Here is a 16,433-nt window from a genome sequence, read left to right as displayed (position 1 = left end):
GCAGAGGATATAATGTCTAGGGAATTAAGCTGCCCAGCAGAATTTAACGGATATCTGTCGATCTTTAAAGATGTCTAATCGTTGCAAATTTTACATCCTTTTCCTCTGTATACTTGATTCTTACTGATGTTCAGCTTTTCATACTTGTACAGCAAAACGGGAGGCGAAATATATAAGCGATACATTTTGGTAACGAAGTACATCTCTGAGATGGAGCAGTTTTCTTCCAGATTGCCTTGTTTCCGTGGGTGATAAGTCTGGGTTTGCCAGTTGTAGCAACTGATGATTACTCCTCCAATTTTATTGAAAATAATTGATAATCACCTAACAGGCAAAGGAATTGTTAAACATGCACTTTGTATTTTGAGGGTCTTTGTCCCTTGCTAATTTTGTGCTGTTGTGCATTCAGCCTGGGTGAGCTGCTGCCGTTGGTCATGTGGGAGAAGGGTGATTGTGAAAGGGGAGAGGTGATGAGCAGGCTTGAAGCTTTGACTACAGATTGGTCCTCAGGCAAATCAATGGTAGGAAAATGGAATTCTAATGTCTGGAAATGCCTTTAAAATGATCCATTCCCTGGGGCGCCTGGGTGGCTCAGTCACTTAAGTGTCTGACTCTAGATTATGGCTCAGGTCATGATCTCAGGGTTGTGAGATGGAACCCTGCATCAGGCTCTGCGCTGGGCGTGGAGCCTGCTTGGCATTCTCCACCACCTCCTTAAAAAAATGATCCATTCCCACATACCGCAGTCTGAAGATCATTGCCTCATCACATCCTAGAGAGGAGGCAACTTAAAAGGGGAGAGGGAGTTCTGGCCAGAGATCATAACGTATCAACTCTTGCTGGTGAAAGTAAGCCATGTGCTTTTTTTGGATCTAGACTGCAAACCACCTTAGGATTTGGAAACCTGTGTGGTGGAGTGTGTCTTGATGAGATGGTTCCATAAAAATTCAGTAACGTGGTCTCTTGGGTTGCTTCTGTAGGTTATTCCTGCTGGACTATTTTTTGCCCTTCAAGTAGCTTTGTTTTTCCCCTCCCTTTGGGCTAAGATTGTATTTAAGCAGTGCCATCCAAGCACCTCAGTAGGTGGTAGTTGAAGGGTTAAAAGTCTGGGCTGAAGTCTTGGCTGCAGTTTGTAGTGGATAAGTACCTGCCTCTGCTGTTGGTGAGGATTCAGATGGCTCAATATACTTAACACATCTAGAACAGTGCCGGGCACATTCAGTTTGTTTCAAAAGCTTTTCCCCAAAATGTTGTCTAAAGATACCTTTAGAAGTTTTTACAAAACTCCACTGAGGAAAATTTTATTGACGGAAAGGAGGACAGCTAAAGTGGGAATGGAAGAAAAGGGAGACACCAGTGGGGGAATCACTTGGCAACAAAATACACATTTTTTTTTCCTTTTGAAGTAGGGGCTTAAACTCAGGACCCTGAGATAAAGACCTGAGCTGAGATCAAGAGTCAGAGGCTTAACAGATGAGCCACAGGGGCCGCAACAAAGAAGGCTTTTTAAAAAGTGTAGGCTAGGTTGCTGCCAGCCGAAGTAAAACGGTGCCTGTGGGATTTATCTTAGTTTTTAAATCTGAAGTCCACTGATAAAACCCAAGCTTTCTCTTCTCAGGCAGGAGCTGTGTGATCATGCAGTCAGGAATACAGGCCAACCCCTGACCCAGGGAAGCAATAGAGATGGTATGAAAACGAGGTCCACCCATCTCCTGCAGGTTGACCATAGCCACAGCCCAGGCTAAGTCCGACAGTGGGCGTTCCCACACCTCAATGTTGTCTTCCTGAAAAGTAAGCCAAGAAAATAGGTGTGATAGCTTGGTAACTAGCAGGAAGCTGCCTTACTGGTACTGGCATTCAGTTGTTATTGTCAGAACTGAGCGCTTCTAGGAAAAATTAAAATCCTACAGCGTGCTTTGGAAATAAGGTAATGGTTAGCAAAAAAGGAGCCTCATTACTGATTATAATATGAAGATTAAAAGTAAATATTCTTGGCTCAGTTGGTTAAGCGACTGCCTTCAGCTCAGGTCATGATCCTGGAATCCTGGGATCGAGTCCTGGCATGGGCTCGCTGCTCAGCGGGGAGTCTGCTTCTCCCTCTGACCCTCCCCCCTCTCACACGCTCTCTTTCTCATTCTCTCTCTTGCAAATAAAATCTTTAAGGAAAAAAAGTAGTCTCAAAAGACGAGTGCACATCCTTTTAATTTAACAGATTTAGGACCAGGACAACGGTGGTACTTGGGCATAAAGCCATTCCATCTTAAACACAAACATTTGGATGAACTGTAAACTAGAAGGCAAAAGCATATGTTCCTGGCCAATTCCTATTTTCTCCCATAGAACATTATTTACTGTACCTTTCTAAGCCGGTACCCCTGCTTGCCCAAGGGGTCTTGGTTGATGGCAATTACATCCTTATCCTGAAGGAGGGCTTTGGCTTGAGGGCTGATGTGTCGGAGGTCATTGGACATGAGTAACGGAGCGGCCATGATAGCCCACAGGGCCATCTGAGTTACCTGCTGGTCCCAACTGAGGCCAAAGTTACCAATCACCAACTGGGACAAAGAAGAGCAAGAATTTAAATTAAAAAATGAAACATTTGGGGCGCCTGGGTGGCTCAGTTAAGCATCTGCCTTCAGCTCAGGTCATGATCCCAGGGTCCAGGGATCGAGCCCCACATCAGGCTCCCTGCTCCGCGGGAAGCCTGCTTCTCCCTCTCCCACTTCCCCTGCTTGTGTTCCCTCTCTCGCTGTGTCTCTCTCTGTCGAATAGATAAACAAAAACAAACATTTTTAAAGTTGCCTAGCTACAGAAGCCACTTTCTGTGGCACCCTGCTCTGAGTACTCTCATGTAAGGCCTTATTCTAGGAATTTTCCCTTCTGATTTGCCTTGAAAAATCAAATAGGAAACAGGTCCACTGCAGGGGCTTGAATAAGGAGGGCTCAGGTTCTTACCATATCTGGGTCATTCCAACCCCCTGGTCCTGCGACATCAACAATTCTCTTCTGGTTAGAAGATGTCCAGGCCAAGATACTCTTTACACTTTGCCAAGAATCATAAACATCCTCAAAATTTCTCCAGTGATTGCAGTACTGTCGGATTTCTGTGTAATTCGGCTGTGAAAACAGACATAACTCTTCTGTTTACTTTCTACTGACATTCTTGCAAGATGAAAACAGTCAAGTTTAAAGGAGGTACCAGTAGCCTCTTATCCCTATTATAATGGAATTTCATTGTAAGAAGTCTGCTTCAGAAGTAGGCCTTATAACTTAAAATCTGTCCTTAAAATGGCTTCAACACTGTTTATGTTGGAAATTTTCCAAATGGTAACTAAGTATCGGGATTATGGGAGATTTTAATTTTTTTCACAACTTACTGTATTTCACACTTTCCTAAAACGGACATGTATCACTAAAATGATCTCTGTAAGTAAAAATAAAAGCTGCAAAATTACATAGGATACACAAGCATAGGATAAGGCAATCTGCATCCTAGGCACATGATTTGTTAATGGAACGAATACAAGTTTGTAGATAGGGAGGGAGAGTATCAGAGGTTTACGATGTTGAGAAAGAAGGGAGAGTATTTTGCAGATATCAGAGGGGAAGAACGGATTCATTGTATAAGTAATTATTCAACACTTACCTAAGCTAGGGATACAGTGATAAAGTCAGACAAGGTCCCTGCCCTCCTGGAGCTTACATTCTAGTGGGGAGACAGACAATAAGGCAATCAACAAATAATTCCATACAGTGCTAAGCTCTTAAGGAAATTTAGCAGATCAATGTGATAAAGAATAAACAGATAGAGGGCTGTTTTAAAGTAGAGAAGAGCTGTCTGAATATGTAGCATTTGGTTTGGGACTTCAGTGTTAAGGAGCCAACCATTTAAAAATCTCGAAGGAACAATGTACCAGGCAAAAACAAAACGCAAGTGTAAAGTCCCTGAGGCAGCAGCAGGCTTGCGTGTTTGAGGGACAGAAAGAAAACCCAGTGCAGTCATGGAAAGAGTGAGGGGAGGTTGCAGGCAGGCCAGGACCAGATCAGTGGAGTGTGATTTTACTCCAAATGCAATGGGAAGCCAGTTAAGCAGGGGAGTGATAGGATTTACATTTTAATGAGATCACTGTGGTGCTGCTTAGAAAATGGAGGGCAGGACCGTGGAAGCGGACCAGGCTGATGGTGCAGTCTGGGCAGAGATGATGGCGGGCAAGACCAGGGTGGATGCAACCAAGATGGAAAGAAGTGGGCTGATTGAGGATGTGTTGTGTAGATAGTACTGATAGCATTGCTGGTGGATAGCCTGTGAACTGCGGGACAAAGGGAAGAATCAAAGATGACCGATTTCCCAGATTAGACTCCAATTACAGCAGTGGAGAGGGTGAGAAGTGGTTGGATCCTGAGAGAGAGGGTAGGATGAGACTGTTAAGTAAGGCTGGACTTTGAAGGAGACCCTTTGTCTCCTTTGTTCTCAAGTTCTGAAAATCTATCAGCGAGGCTCTGTTGGATTCTGTGCTCACTAGCTCACCTTACGAAAAGGCCACATATAAAGGGGCCACTCACAGGAATACACAATGCTTCTGCCAGTCCTGTTCAGGGCCAAGGACATACGCTTATAACCTGTATGAGAAAACAATGGGTGAAATAAGGGAAAGAAGGGAATTTCCAGCTGGCGCTGTGTATTTTAAAAAGAGGCTGCCTGGAAAGGCCGTGGTTATATCTTAAACCAGCAGCAGAGACAGGTGGCTGCTCTGTAATTAAATTGTGTTTAGTACCTCCCAGACTGCTGGGATTGTTCTCAGGAGGTAGTGTGGGATGGTGCATAGACTGAGGAAAGGCAGGAATGAAGATGCTCTTTTTTCTGGGACTGACGTTCCAGATGCTTTCCCAAGTGCTGTTATGGAAAGTTACAATTACTATTTGTAATGAACTTGGAGCCCTCTTGAATGAAACGTGCACATTATTAGCCATGATTAGGCATGCGTGGATTTTACATGCATGGACAAACTGAAAAGAAAAGAAGAGATAGGAGCTCTGGCACATTGAGAATAATTATTTCCAGTATCGTGACTGAGCATTTAAAATGTGAAGATGAGCTCTTTGGAATGCTCCAGTTACCCTGGCCTCCAAGTTCCTCCCTTTGCTCATGGCTAAATCATACCTTTTTCCAAATGTTCCACGCTGTCACAGTAACAACCATCAAATTTTAGCAGATCTACTCCCCAGTCAGCAAAGGTCTTGGCATCAATGTCATAGTGTCCAAAACTCCCAGGGAAGCCTGCACAGGTTTTATTTCCAACATCTGCATAAATTCCTAGCTTCAGTCCTTTGCTATGGACCTGAAATGAGAGAAAAGGATCACCACAGTAGAAGGGCAATCATGAAGTAGAGAGAACCACTGTAGGCTGGGGGCACAGATAAGTATATTTCACTAGGTATCAGGGGCTTCTTTTTTCACAAACCCCCGAAATTATCCAGGTGAGTTAGCTGGGAGACAAAGTCTCCAATGCTGCTGAGTTCAAACTATATATGTAAGCTATGATACAGAACTAAAGGGAAAGCTATCACTCTCATCTTTTTCTGATGGAATCCTAAAAGTTGCCTTTCCATGGCAATGATACAATTATTTGGACAAAGACTCTCACCATGACCGTACCTTAGGCTCCTCTGTGCCCTTTTCTCAAGTAGGCCTCATGTTGTTTCAGCAAGAATCCTGCTAAGTCATCTCCCTACCCTTGGTATTTGATCAAGTTCCTCATCCCCTGCCCTTCGTGTCTAACTCCTTGGCCTGCCTGCCTTTAGCAAGAATCCTCTAGACCTTGATGTCTCCTCTTGGTAATTTTCCATCCACTGACCCCCTCAAGTCTGCTCATTGACTATAAAACCCCACTTGTCTTTGTTGTATTTGAAATTGATCTTGGCTCCTTCCCCTATTGCAGTAGTACTGAATACATCTGTCTTCATTGCCTTTAACTAGTGTCCAGCTCTATTACTCCTTAATTTCCAAAATATATTCCTTCTATCTTCTACTTTATACTACAATTGTAATAGCTGCTCAAAGCATATGGAAATACATGCACACATGTCAAGAACCAAGTTCCCTTTTCCTCCTAGAGAATTCAGTGGTTTCAGCAAAAGGAGAACTTCTCCAAGACGGGCCTCAAGAGCTACTGCAAAACAAGGATCTGCTGATGGAATGAAAATTCCACGTGATAAGCCTTACAATTTGATATTCAGATAATAGCAGCTATTTTATTTTCTCAGTTTTTCTGAATAAGCTTCAGTACAAAAGTACTTACAGTCTCCTGAATGGAAGAGAATCATCTATAAACTCACATAATCAGCAAGGCGTCGGATCCCACGAGGAAAGCGTTTAGGGTCTGCCTGAAGTCTGCCTTCTGAATCTCTTTTGGGAGCCATCCAACAGTCATCAATGCAGAGGTACTCATAACCTACATCCTTCCAGCCATCTGACTCCATGAGTTCTGCCATCTGCATGAAGAGCTTCTCACTGAAAGAGAAATTCCAAAAATTGTTGCAAATCGTTAAACAAATGATAAGGCATCTTGGGGTTTTGCAAGTTCTTTCAACCCAGTTACTACCCAATTCAGTAGTAACCAGTGCAAGGTAAAATGGACTGGGCCCTTTTTTTTTTATTTCCCCCTGCCCGAATACTTCCACCCTAAGAACCTCAATTAGGAATGAGAAATACATGAAATTGAAAAGGTAATTAGAACTAAGAAGAAAGTTCAGTAAAGTAAGAAACTACAAAGTTACTATAATCAACAGCTTCCTTAGATACCAACAATAACCTGTTTGGAAAAAAAAAGATACCATTCACAAGAGCAACCAAAAAAGCAACAGAAAAACCTAAAATACCTAGAGATAAATTTAAGACGTGCAGAATCCATATGAATAAAACTATGATGTTCCCAAATGATTTCAGTAAATGGAGAGGCGTAATTATGCTCTGGGATAAGAAAACTCAATGTTAAAACATACCTTTATACATTTTTAAAGTAGGCTCCATGCCCAGTGTGGAGCCCAACATGGGGCTTGAACTCACGACCCTGAGATCAAGACCTGAGCTGAGATCAAGAGTAGGATGCTTAATCCTACTGAGCCACCCAGGCATCTCTTATACATTTATTAAAACCCTGAACAAACCCCAGAAGGACTTTTTAAGGAACTTGGCAACATGATTCAAAAGTTCACCTGAGAGAACACATGAACATTTTACAAAAGATAAATGAAGCTGGTATAGTACCAGTAGCATTAGAATATACAAATCAATGGAATTAGAAAGTTCTGAAAGAGATCCTTCCAGCCATCTGGTACCATGGAATCTAGTATATACATATTTTTAAAAGATTTTATTTATTTTTTGAGAGAGAGAGCATGTGTGTGCACACGAGTGGGGGGGGCGGGGGGCAGACGGAGAGAGAGAAGCAGGCTCTCCACTAAGCAGGGAGCCCGATGTGGGCTCGATCCCAGGACCCCAGGATCATGACCTGAGCCGAAGGCAGACGCTTAACCGACTGAGCCACCCAGGTACCCCAGGAATTTAGTATATATTAAATGTGGCATTCCTTATAGGAAAATCAAGTCCAGGTGGATTAAAGATGTAAATATTTTTTAAATATTTTATTTATTTATTCGAGAGATAGAATGAGAAAGAGAGAGAGCATGAGAGGGGGTAGGGTCAGAGGGAGAGCAGAGCAGGGAGCCCAGTGCGAGACTCGATCCATGGACTGCAGGATCGTGACCTGAGCCTAAGGCAGTCGCTTAACCAACTGAGCCACCCAGGCATCCAAAAGATTTAAATATTTTAAAAATCCATAAAAATGCTACTAGAGAATGTAGGTGACTATATTATCTTCAGGTAGGTAAAGACTTTCTCAACATGATGCCAGAGCCAGAAATCATAAAAACCAACATAAGCTGGAACCACCATATTCATAATATATGACAGACCAAACACACATACACACACAACCCCAAAACCAAACCCAGAACATTTCAACTAAAAATTTAAGTGGAAATAAAAACACCAGATTGGTAAAATTTCAAAAGAATGACAAAAATACAGTGTTGGCCAGTGTGTGGGGAAATAGACATTCTCATACACTGTTCTTGGGGATGTGCATTTGTAAAACTTTTGGGGAGGATAGTTTGATATGTAACAAAATAGTTTGATATGTAACATACCTTTAGATCCAATAATTACACTTCTAAGGAAAGAATCTTATGATGTACAAGGATGGTTAACACAGCCTCACAGTAATAAAAAGAACTGAAGAGCTTGAATAGCTATCAACAGGAGATTGCTTAAATAAATGATATACATATAATTTGCATTTGTGAAGCACTTATTCTGTGCCAGGAAAACTGTGTTTTCATTATACTCTTCTTTACCATCTATGTTTTTTGCAATGATCATGCATTAGTTTTATTATCAGATATAAAAAGAAGCCAGCAACTACTTAGAGGGAAAAAAAGGAAAAGACAAAAAGAAATATGTGATGGGAACTACATTCAGCATCCCAGCATTAAGCCTCCATAGCTTTGAACTGTGTCTGTGAGCATCTGTGATTTATCTCCATTTATTTTGTGCATCAAAGCCAAGAGAAGTTATTTTTTGGGTCCGGGAATGCTCAAAAATTTTTCCATATAAATTAATGGTAATTGCTTCTTCACTTTAAGCCATTTCCGCTTATGGAACACTCAACTTTTGGACAGAAGGGGAAACCTTTATAAAGTTCCTCCAGGTCAACCAGATTCTAGCCAGATGCCACACTCAAGGGCGAGGGGGTGGGGATATCTCAGAGACTCCCTGGTTCCTCTAAACTCCCTCCAGTTACAGCCAAGGAACCCCTGACCCCAAAAGCAGAAGAAAGAGCACGTGTCTTAGTCCTCTGTCTCTCCTACTCACCCCGGCTGTGGTCACTACCAGTGCCTGGCAGACAGAGGCAGAACAAGCAGTTCCCAAGAAGGGTCTGAACAGAAGTGGATGGTGAATGGATCAAGTCCCTAGTTGGCTGATCCGGCACAAAGAGACGGAGAAGTAAGGGGTTGCTGACCCGACTCCTACCGCAGGAGGGGGTCACGCCAAAGTTTAGGGCTAGTTCCCCACCAGGGTAGTTTGCTAGAGATAAAACAGCAGCAGCAGTAGGGGAGCCCTCCCTCAGGCTCAAATGTTCCCTCTGCGACCTTCTACCTCCCCCCAAACAGAGACAGACAAACACACGGGAAGGCGAACCCAAGGGGGTACTCATTATCTCTCATACCTGATACAGGAATCCGGCTCTTCTTGGCAGTCAACATTGCACATGAAGCGCTCCCAGTGCAGCCAGCCCATCGTAGGGGTCATCGCCAAGCCATTGTCCAGGGCCCTGGCTCCAGGGAAGCTCCAGAGAACCAGGGCCAGGAAGCGAAGTGCCAGCAGGAAGCCCGGCAGCCGCACTCGGCCTTCCAGCTTCATTGCCACCTTAATGCAATACAAATTTCCACCGGTGAAGTGGGCTTTTAAGTTTAACTTTAGAGGCGGACCAATCACCGGTGAGCTATTAAATAATGACGTTATTGTTTCTGAGGCAACTGGGACGGTTATCCCCAGAGGCGGACCAATGATCAGTCACGTCAAACGCACCGCAACCAATCACACTCTTCCTTTCTTGATATTGGCCCGCCCTGTTTGCATACCAGAAGGAAGTGCGGCGCTTTAGAGATCCCGAGTCTAAGCCGAGAGCTGCTCACGTGACCGAGATCTCACATGACGTAGGTGATCACGTGATCAGTCGCTTACGTGAGCAGAAGTAGTTCTGGTCGTCGTCTACCGTCTCGCTATAGCCGTTTGAGGGAAGAAGGAGGAAAATTATCCGGTATCGTTAGAGGTTGGTGTGTGGGTGGGAACTGGGGACCCGAGGGTGGTGATGATGAAGACCAAAGCAGGATCCGCGGGCCGCCTCCGCCTTTTTCGTTCCCCGCTTTCCCTTCCCCCGCTCCCCCTCCCCCCCATCTCAGTGCCGGGAAGCCGCCTTTGCTGCGCCTGGTGGGGAAATGGTGGACGTTCGTGACTGTGTATGTGTATTTGTATATCTGTCTGTCTGGGCGGGTCTCAGGGGACCCTTAAGAGAAACTCTAAGGTGAAAACGCTTGAAAACCACGTCCCTGGATTAGGAAAAACAAATATTGAGACCAGTGGCCGGAGTGCTGTTCCATCCATTCAGGCACTTAGTCCCCACTGATTGTCTGTCTGTAGGGGGAGGCACCAAGTGAATTATATCTGTAGAGTCACTTCTAGGCAAATGCGTGCCTGACAGAGGCGCTCAATAAATGTTTTTACTGAATTGAATATTTAAATAACGTTTATTTTTCTACTTATAATAGTCTACATGTTCAGTTTTGAACATTCAAAAAATAGCAGTATACTATAAATTTAAAAAAATACACGTAATTCATCACCGGGAGGTAGCTACTCAGCATTTTGGTGTATAAAAAGTATGTGTATAACACACATATAAATACACAATTTCTTAACCCACAAATGGAATCCTGGTTCCTACTTAAGCAACTTAGTCTTGGTGGCCTTCCCAGGAGATAGAGTAATGAAGCAGAATCTCCCTGCCACTACGGAGGGGATATTAATTTCTAAAGTGCTGCAGTGACATGAAATGGGATTGGTCATCCAAGAGATAAGGCATGCAAAAAACCAGTCGGTAAATCTGTCACTCAAACCTGAAGATGGTTTATGGGGAGACTGTTATTTGCAGATGCAGTGTGCCAGGCATATAATAGGCAATTAATAAATGTTGAATCCTCAGTGTAGTTTTATGGCAGTTATTACACTTTGTACTTTCTTTCCAAGAGGCCTAGTGTTTCCAGACCATGTCAGATAAGCCGTGCACATTACAGAATTAGAACTTTATAAAAGCAAACGTTTAAGTTTATTTTTTGCTGAAATAAAATTAATCGCACAGAAAATTAAGAATGCACAAGAAATTGAAAAAATAACATTGAAAAAGCCAGAAACCTGCCACTTAGAGCAATCACTATTAACATTTGCCGCATTTCCCATGTATATATATTTTTCTAACATTTTGTTCCAATGACTGATTTTTATTTTTTTAATTTTTAAATTTTTAAAAAATATTTTATTTATTCATGAGAGACAGAGGAAGAGAGAGAGGGAGAGAGAGAGAGAAGCAGAGGGAGAAGCAGGCTCCCAAGGAGCAGGGAGCCCGATGCGGGACTCGATCCCAGGACCCTGGGATCATGACCTGAGCCGAAGGCAGATGCTTAACCATCTGAGTCACCCAGGCGCCCTCCAATGACTGATTTTTAAAAAATTAAAACTAGAAAGAAGTATATTGGGTAAAGAGTGAAAATCTATCTCACCTTACCTTCCAGTTCCTGTTTTCTCAGAACACAAATTTGTATTATGTGCTTTCAGATTGTCGTCTATGCATTTACATACATATATACCTGCATGCTTATATTTTAAAATAAGTAGGATCATACTATGCATATTTTATTTAATACATTTTGGAAATCTTCCTAGGTCAGGGCAGATCTTTTTTCTTAACAGCTGCATAGGATTCCATTTTAAGGATAAAGTATATTGTAATTCATTCAGCCATTCCCCTATTGATGAATAGTTAGGTTTCTAATTTTCAGCCATTACTAACAGTGCAATAACAGTGACCATTTGTGAGTATTTCTGTTGACCAGGTTCCTGGAAGGAATTATAGTAGGGTCAAAGGATATGTGAACATATGTTTTTTTTTTTTACACAGTTGAGATTATAAAGCAGCCGTGATCTTGGTTCATAAGATTATAGCATATGTAGTTCCTCATGTTATTAAATACTTGTATAATTTTAAAATTAAGTGTGCAGTATTCTTTCTTAAAAAATACCTTTTGAAGAATATATAGCTCCATAAATCTTTGAATTTCAGGTCATCTCTTGAGGGCACATAATCTGAAATGGATTTACTATATCAAAAACTGTGATACATGTTTCCAAATTGCTTTCCAGAAATACTGTGTCTACTTTCACTCCTCTAGGAGTGTTCAAGAACCCTGAATATTAGCATTGGCTTATCCTCCCTGTTTAATTTTCACTGTCTTGGTGGGTGAAAAATGTTGATTAATTCTGGCTTTAACTTGGATTTCTGATGATTGATGAGGTTTTAACATTTCCCAGACAACTCTCCTGTATCCTCCCTCACATCTGTTTTCCCCTGTATTTAATCTGTTATCAAGTGCTGCAGAATCCACTGCTTTGAATGCGTAGATCACATCTTTCCTTTCTTTTTTCTTTTATATTTTTTAAGATTTTGTTTATTTGAGAGAGCGCGCGCGCACAAGCGGGGGGGAGGGACAGAGGGAGAGGGAGAAGCAGACTCCCTACCAAGCAGAGAGCAGGTTCCATCCCAGGACCCTGAGATCATGACCTAAGCTGAAGGCAGCCACTTAACCCACTGAGCCACCCAGGCGCTCTCCTTTCTTTTTTTAAAAACTACTGTTGCCTTGGGGCGCCTGGGTGGCTCAGTTGGTTAAGCCTCTGCCTTCGGGTCATGGTTCCAGGGTCCTGCTCAGCGGGAAGCCTGCTTCTCCTCCCTCTACCTGCCACTCCCCTTGCTTATGCTCCCGCACGTGCTCTCTCTGTCTCTCTGTCAAATAAGATACTTTAAAAAAACAAACAAAAAAACTGCTGTTGCCTTAGGTGAATCCCTTATGCCTGCCTCAAAGTGACTGGGTTTCTAGCTGATCTTGCTGGTGTCATACCAACCCCCTCTGTTTGAGTCCCACACTGTTGCCAGGGTGATCTATTATTTGAAAGGGCTCTGATTACATCACTTCCCTCCCCTCACTCCCCTGCCCACTTCCCTCTCCTCACTCCTTCACCCACTCCCCTACCCTCACTCCCCTACCCTCACTCCCATGCTTAAAACCCTTAGAAGGCCCTCAGGGTTTGTCTATCAAGTAAGGTCTTTGGGATCTTATGTCTACCTTGCCAGCCTTCTCTCTCGCCGAGCCTCATCCTATTTTATGCTCCATCCGTAATTTTTTTAAAATATACTTGTGGATCCTTGAACTGGTGAGTCTGTTTTATTTAACAATTCTGTGCCAACTGTTAGAATTGACCAACTAGTCCCTGTTTTATACCACCTTTTCACCCTGGCCAGAATTTTGTCATAGCAGGGATACTGTTTATTTGCCCTTTTGTCTTTAGTAAAGATGTATAATGCCCCTGTAGGACCATAAACACTTTCTGGGCTTACTGATCCTTGTATCCCAAAGCCAAGTCCTGAACTTGGCAGCTGAAAAATATAAAAGGAATGTGTGAATTTTTTCCATTTATGTCTTAGGCCTTAATATCTCCCTGATTTTATTAATTGGCATGAGTTCTTTATATAATAAGGATATTAATGTATTGGTGTAAGTATCTTATCAAGTGTATTGTTTGTCTTTTAATTCTATTTAATCTTACCTTTGATGTAATGAAGTTTTTCATTTTTATGTAATCGGGGATAGCCATCTTATATTTGTTCACATCTTCCAGTGATTTTGTTGCTGTTAATTTTTTATGCCTTTTATGTTCTGTGATGTCAATACATGTTCAGTGTAGAAAACTTAGAACATACAGAAATGTCCAAAGAAAATACTCCTTTAATCAAGAAGTTCCCATAATCCTACTGCCCAGAAATAACCACTGTTAATGGTATCCAACACGTAATAGGTATTGAGTAAAATATTCATTGGGTGAACAAATTAGAAATTTGGTGTAGTCTTTTATATGAGTGTTTTAGAAAAAAGTTATCCATGTGAGTTTTATATTATTAGTTTGCTTTTTTCCTCTTACTGTATTGTGAACTTTTTTCCATGACAATAGTCTTCTAATTTTTTTCAGCTACACCGGGATTGCATCGAGCCAAGCTTGCCACCAAGAGCCCAACAGTCACCATGATGCTGAGCACAGAAGGCAGGGAGGGGTTTGTGGTGAAGGTCAGGGGCCTACCCTGGTCCTGCTCAGCTGATGAAGTGATGCGCTTCTTTTCCGATTGTAAAATCCAAAATGGCACATCAGGTATCCGTTTCATCTACACCAGAGAAGGCAGACCAAGTGGTGAAGCATTTGTCGAACTTGAATCCGAAGATGAAGTGAAATTGGCTTTGAAGAAGGACAGAGAAACCATGGGACACAGATACGTTGAAGTTTTCAAGTCCAACAGTGTTGAAATGGACTGGGTGTTGAAGCATACAGGTCCGAATAGTCCTGACACCGCCAATGATGGCTTCGTCCGGCTTCGAGGACTCCCGTTTGGCTGTAGCAAGGAAGAGATTGTTCAGTTCTTTTCTGGGTTGGAAATTGTGCCAAATGGGATGACACTGCCGGTGGACTTTCAGGGGCGGAGCACAGGGGAGGCGTTTGTGCAGTTTGCTTCCCAGGAGATAGCTGAGAAGGCCTTAAAGAAACACAAGGAAAGAATAGGGCACAGGTACATTGAAATCTTCAAGAGTAGCCGAGCTGAAGTCCGAACCCACTACGACCCCCCTCGAAAGCTCATGGCCATGCAGCGGCCAGGTCCCTATGATAGGCCGGGGGCTGGCAGAGGGTATAATAGCATTGGCAGAGGGGCAGGGTTTGAAAGGATGAGGCGTGGTGCCTACGGTGGAGGGTACGGAGGCTATGACGACTATGGTGGCTATAATGATGGTTATGGCTTTGGGTCGGATAGATTTGGAAGAGACCTCAATTACTGTTTTTCAGGAATGTCTGATCATAGATATGGAGATGGTGGGTCCAGTTTCCAGAGCACCACAGGGCACTGTGTACACATGAGGGGATTACCTTACAGAGCCACTGAGAATGATATTTACAATTTTTTCTCACCTCTTAACCCCATGAGAGTGCACATTGAAATCGGACCTGATGGCCGAGTTACTGGTGAGGCAGATGTTGAATTTGCTACCCATGAAGATGCCGTGGCAGCAATGGCAAAAGACAAAGCTAATATGCAACACAGATATGTGGAGCTCTTCTTGAATTCTACTGCAGGAACAAGTGGGGGCGCATATGATCACAGCTATGTAGAACTCTTTTTGAATTCTACAGCAGGGGCAAGTGGCGGTGCTTATGGTAGTCAAATGATGGGAGGGATGGGCTTGTCCAACCAGTCTAGTTATGGGGGTCCTGCTAGTCAGCAGCTGAGTGGTGGCTATGGAGGTGGTTATGGTGGTCAGAGCAGTATGAGTGGATACGACCAAGTTCTGCAGGAAAACTCCAGTGACTATCAGTCAAACCTTGCTTAGGTGAAGGAACACTAAACACCTATTACAGAAATAAAAGCCCTGCATTTATGGGAGTTGTAGAATGAGAGTGATGTTTAGTATATCCAGTATGATTGGTAAATGGGAAATATCATTGATTCTGATCACTCTTGGTCAGCTTTCTCTTTCTTTTTCTTTCTTTCTTTCTTTTCTTTTCTTTCTTTCTTTCTTTCTTTCTTTCTTTCTTTCTTTCTTTCTTTCTTTTTTTTAAGAAAACAAAAATTAAGTTTAACAGTTTTGCATTACAGGCTTGTGATTCATGCTTACTGTAAAGTGGAAGTCAAGGTTTTACAACTTCAAGCTCAGTAATTTCGAACACTGAAACATTCATCTAGGGTATAATAACAACGTTCAGTATTGACCATAACTGTTAAAACAATTTTAAGCTTTCTTCAAGTTAGTTACGTTGTAGGAGTGTACCTAAGCAGTAAGCGTATTTAGGTTAAAGCAGTTTCACTTATGTTAAATGTTGCTCTTATACCACAATACATTGAAAACTTTGGATGCATGTTGAGAAACATGCTTTTCTGTAAAACTCAAATATAGGAGCTGTGTCTACGATTCAAAGTGAAAACATTTGGCATGTTTGTTAATTCTAGCTTTTTGGTTTAATATCCTGTAAGGCACGTGAGTGTACACTTTTACTTTTTTTTTTTTTTTTAAAGATCTGGGACAATTTTGAGATGTAATACCAATACCTTAGGAGTTTGGTCATGTCGTTTGTATGAGATTCTGAGGCTTTGATTTAAATCTTTCCTTGTATTGTGATTTCCATTAGATGTATTGTACTAAGTGAAACTTGTTAAATAAATCTTCCTTTTAAAAACTGGAAAAATCTTGTACAGCGTGATTATTTTAATGTTCTATCATATGGACCATTTCTTTTTTTTTGTCATGTTCAATTAGCCAACATACAGTACCTCATTAGTTTTTGATGTAGTGTTCAATGATTCATTAGTTGCATATAACACCCAGTGCTCATCACAGCACATGCCCTCCTTAATACCCATCACCCGGATACCGCGTCCTCCCACCCCCTTCCCTTCTGTAACCCTCAGTTTGTTTCTGGGAGTCCAGAGTCTCTCATGGTTTGTCTC

The 16,433-nt window shown here is 42.3% G+C and overlaps 2 protein-coding genes across 3 annotated transcripts; one reads left to right on the top strand and one right to left on the bottom strand.

The window, feature by feature from the left end:
• Window positions 1–338: 338 nt before the first annotated feature.
• Window positions 339–9,538, bottom strand: GLA (galactosidase alpha). Its single transcript, XM_028096372.2, has 7 exons — window positions 9,288–9,538; window positions 6,337–6,511; window positions 5,162–5,339; window positions 4,529–4,620; window positions 2,956–3,117; window positions 2,358–2,555; window positions 339–1,784 (listed from the first exon to the last, which is right to left on the bottom strand). Exons 1-7 carry the CDS (start codon window positions 9,479–9,481, stop codon window positions 1,521–1,523), a joined length of 1,263 nt encoding a protein of 420 aa, XP_027952173.1. The 5' UTR covers window positions 9,482–9,538; the 3' UTR covers window positions 339–1,520.
• Window positions 9,539–9,790: 252 nt separating this feature from the next.
• On the top strand, window positions 9,791–16,171 carry HNRNPH2 (heterogeneous nuclear ribonucleoprotein H2). Of its 2 annotated transcripts, none has more exons than XM_028096371.2 (2): window positions 9,791–9,881; window positions 13,916–16,171. In XM_028096371.2, exon 2 carries the CDS (start codon window positions 13,969–13,971, stop codon window positions 15,316–15,318), a length of 1,350 nt encoding a protein of 449 aa, XP_027952172.1. In that variant the 5' UTR covers window positions 9,791–9,881; window positions 13,916–13,968; the 3' UTR covers window positions 15,319–16,171. The 2 variants fall into 2 exon arrangements, with proteins under 2 accessions (XP_027952172.1, XP_027952175.1); XM_028096374.2 differs by having other exon boundaries at window positions 9,791–9,893.
• The last annotated feature ends 262 nt before the right edge of the window (window positions 16,172–16,433 follow it).

This window comes from Eumetopias jubatus, unplaced genomic scaffold (genome assembly GCF_037043125.1).
Source record: "Eumetopias jubatus isolate StellerSeaLion01/CBP00866 unplaced genomic scaffold, mEumJub1_p1.0 scaffold_11, whole genome shotgun sequence".
Classification (NCBI taxonomy): domain Eukaryota; kingdom Metazoa; phylum Chordata; class Mammalia; order Carnivora; family Otariidae; genus Eumetopias; species Eumetopias jubatus.
Note: the sequence above shows the minus strand (reverse complement) of the source record. Positions and strands in the feature narration are given on the sequence as shown.

What these genes read in the sequence shown, in the direction of transcription:
- GLA (XM_028096372.2), bottom strand. Translation starts at nt 9,481, where the DNA reads ATGAAGCTGGAAGGCCGAGTGCGGCTGCCGGGCTTCCTGCTGGCACTT. An exon ending in TCCGACGCCTTGCTGATTAT is followed by an intron (nt 5,340 to 6,336) that starts GTGAGTTTATAG and finishes CTCTCATTTCAG; the next exon opens with GTCCATAGCAAAGGACTGAA. An exon ending in ATATGTGGCCTTTTCGTAAG is followed by an intron (nt 3,118 to 4,528) that starts GTGAGCTAGTGA and finishes CTGTTTTCACAG; the next exon opens with CCGAATTACACAGAAATCCG.
- HNRNPH2 (XM_028096371.2), top strand. Translation starts at nt 13,969, where the DNA reads ATGATGCTGAGCACAGAAGGCAGGGAGGGGTTTGTGGTGAAGGTCAGG.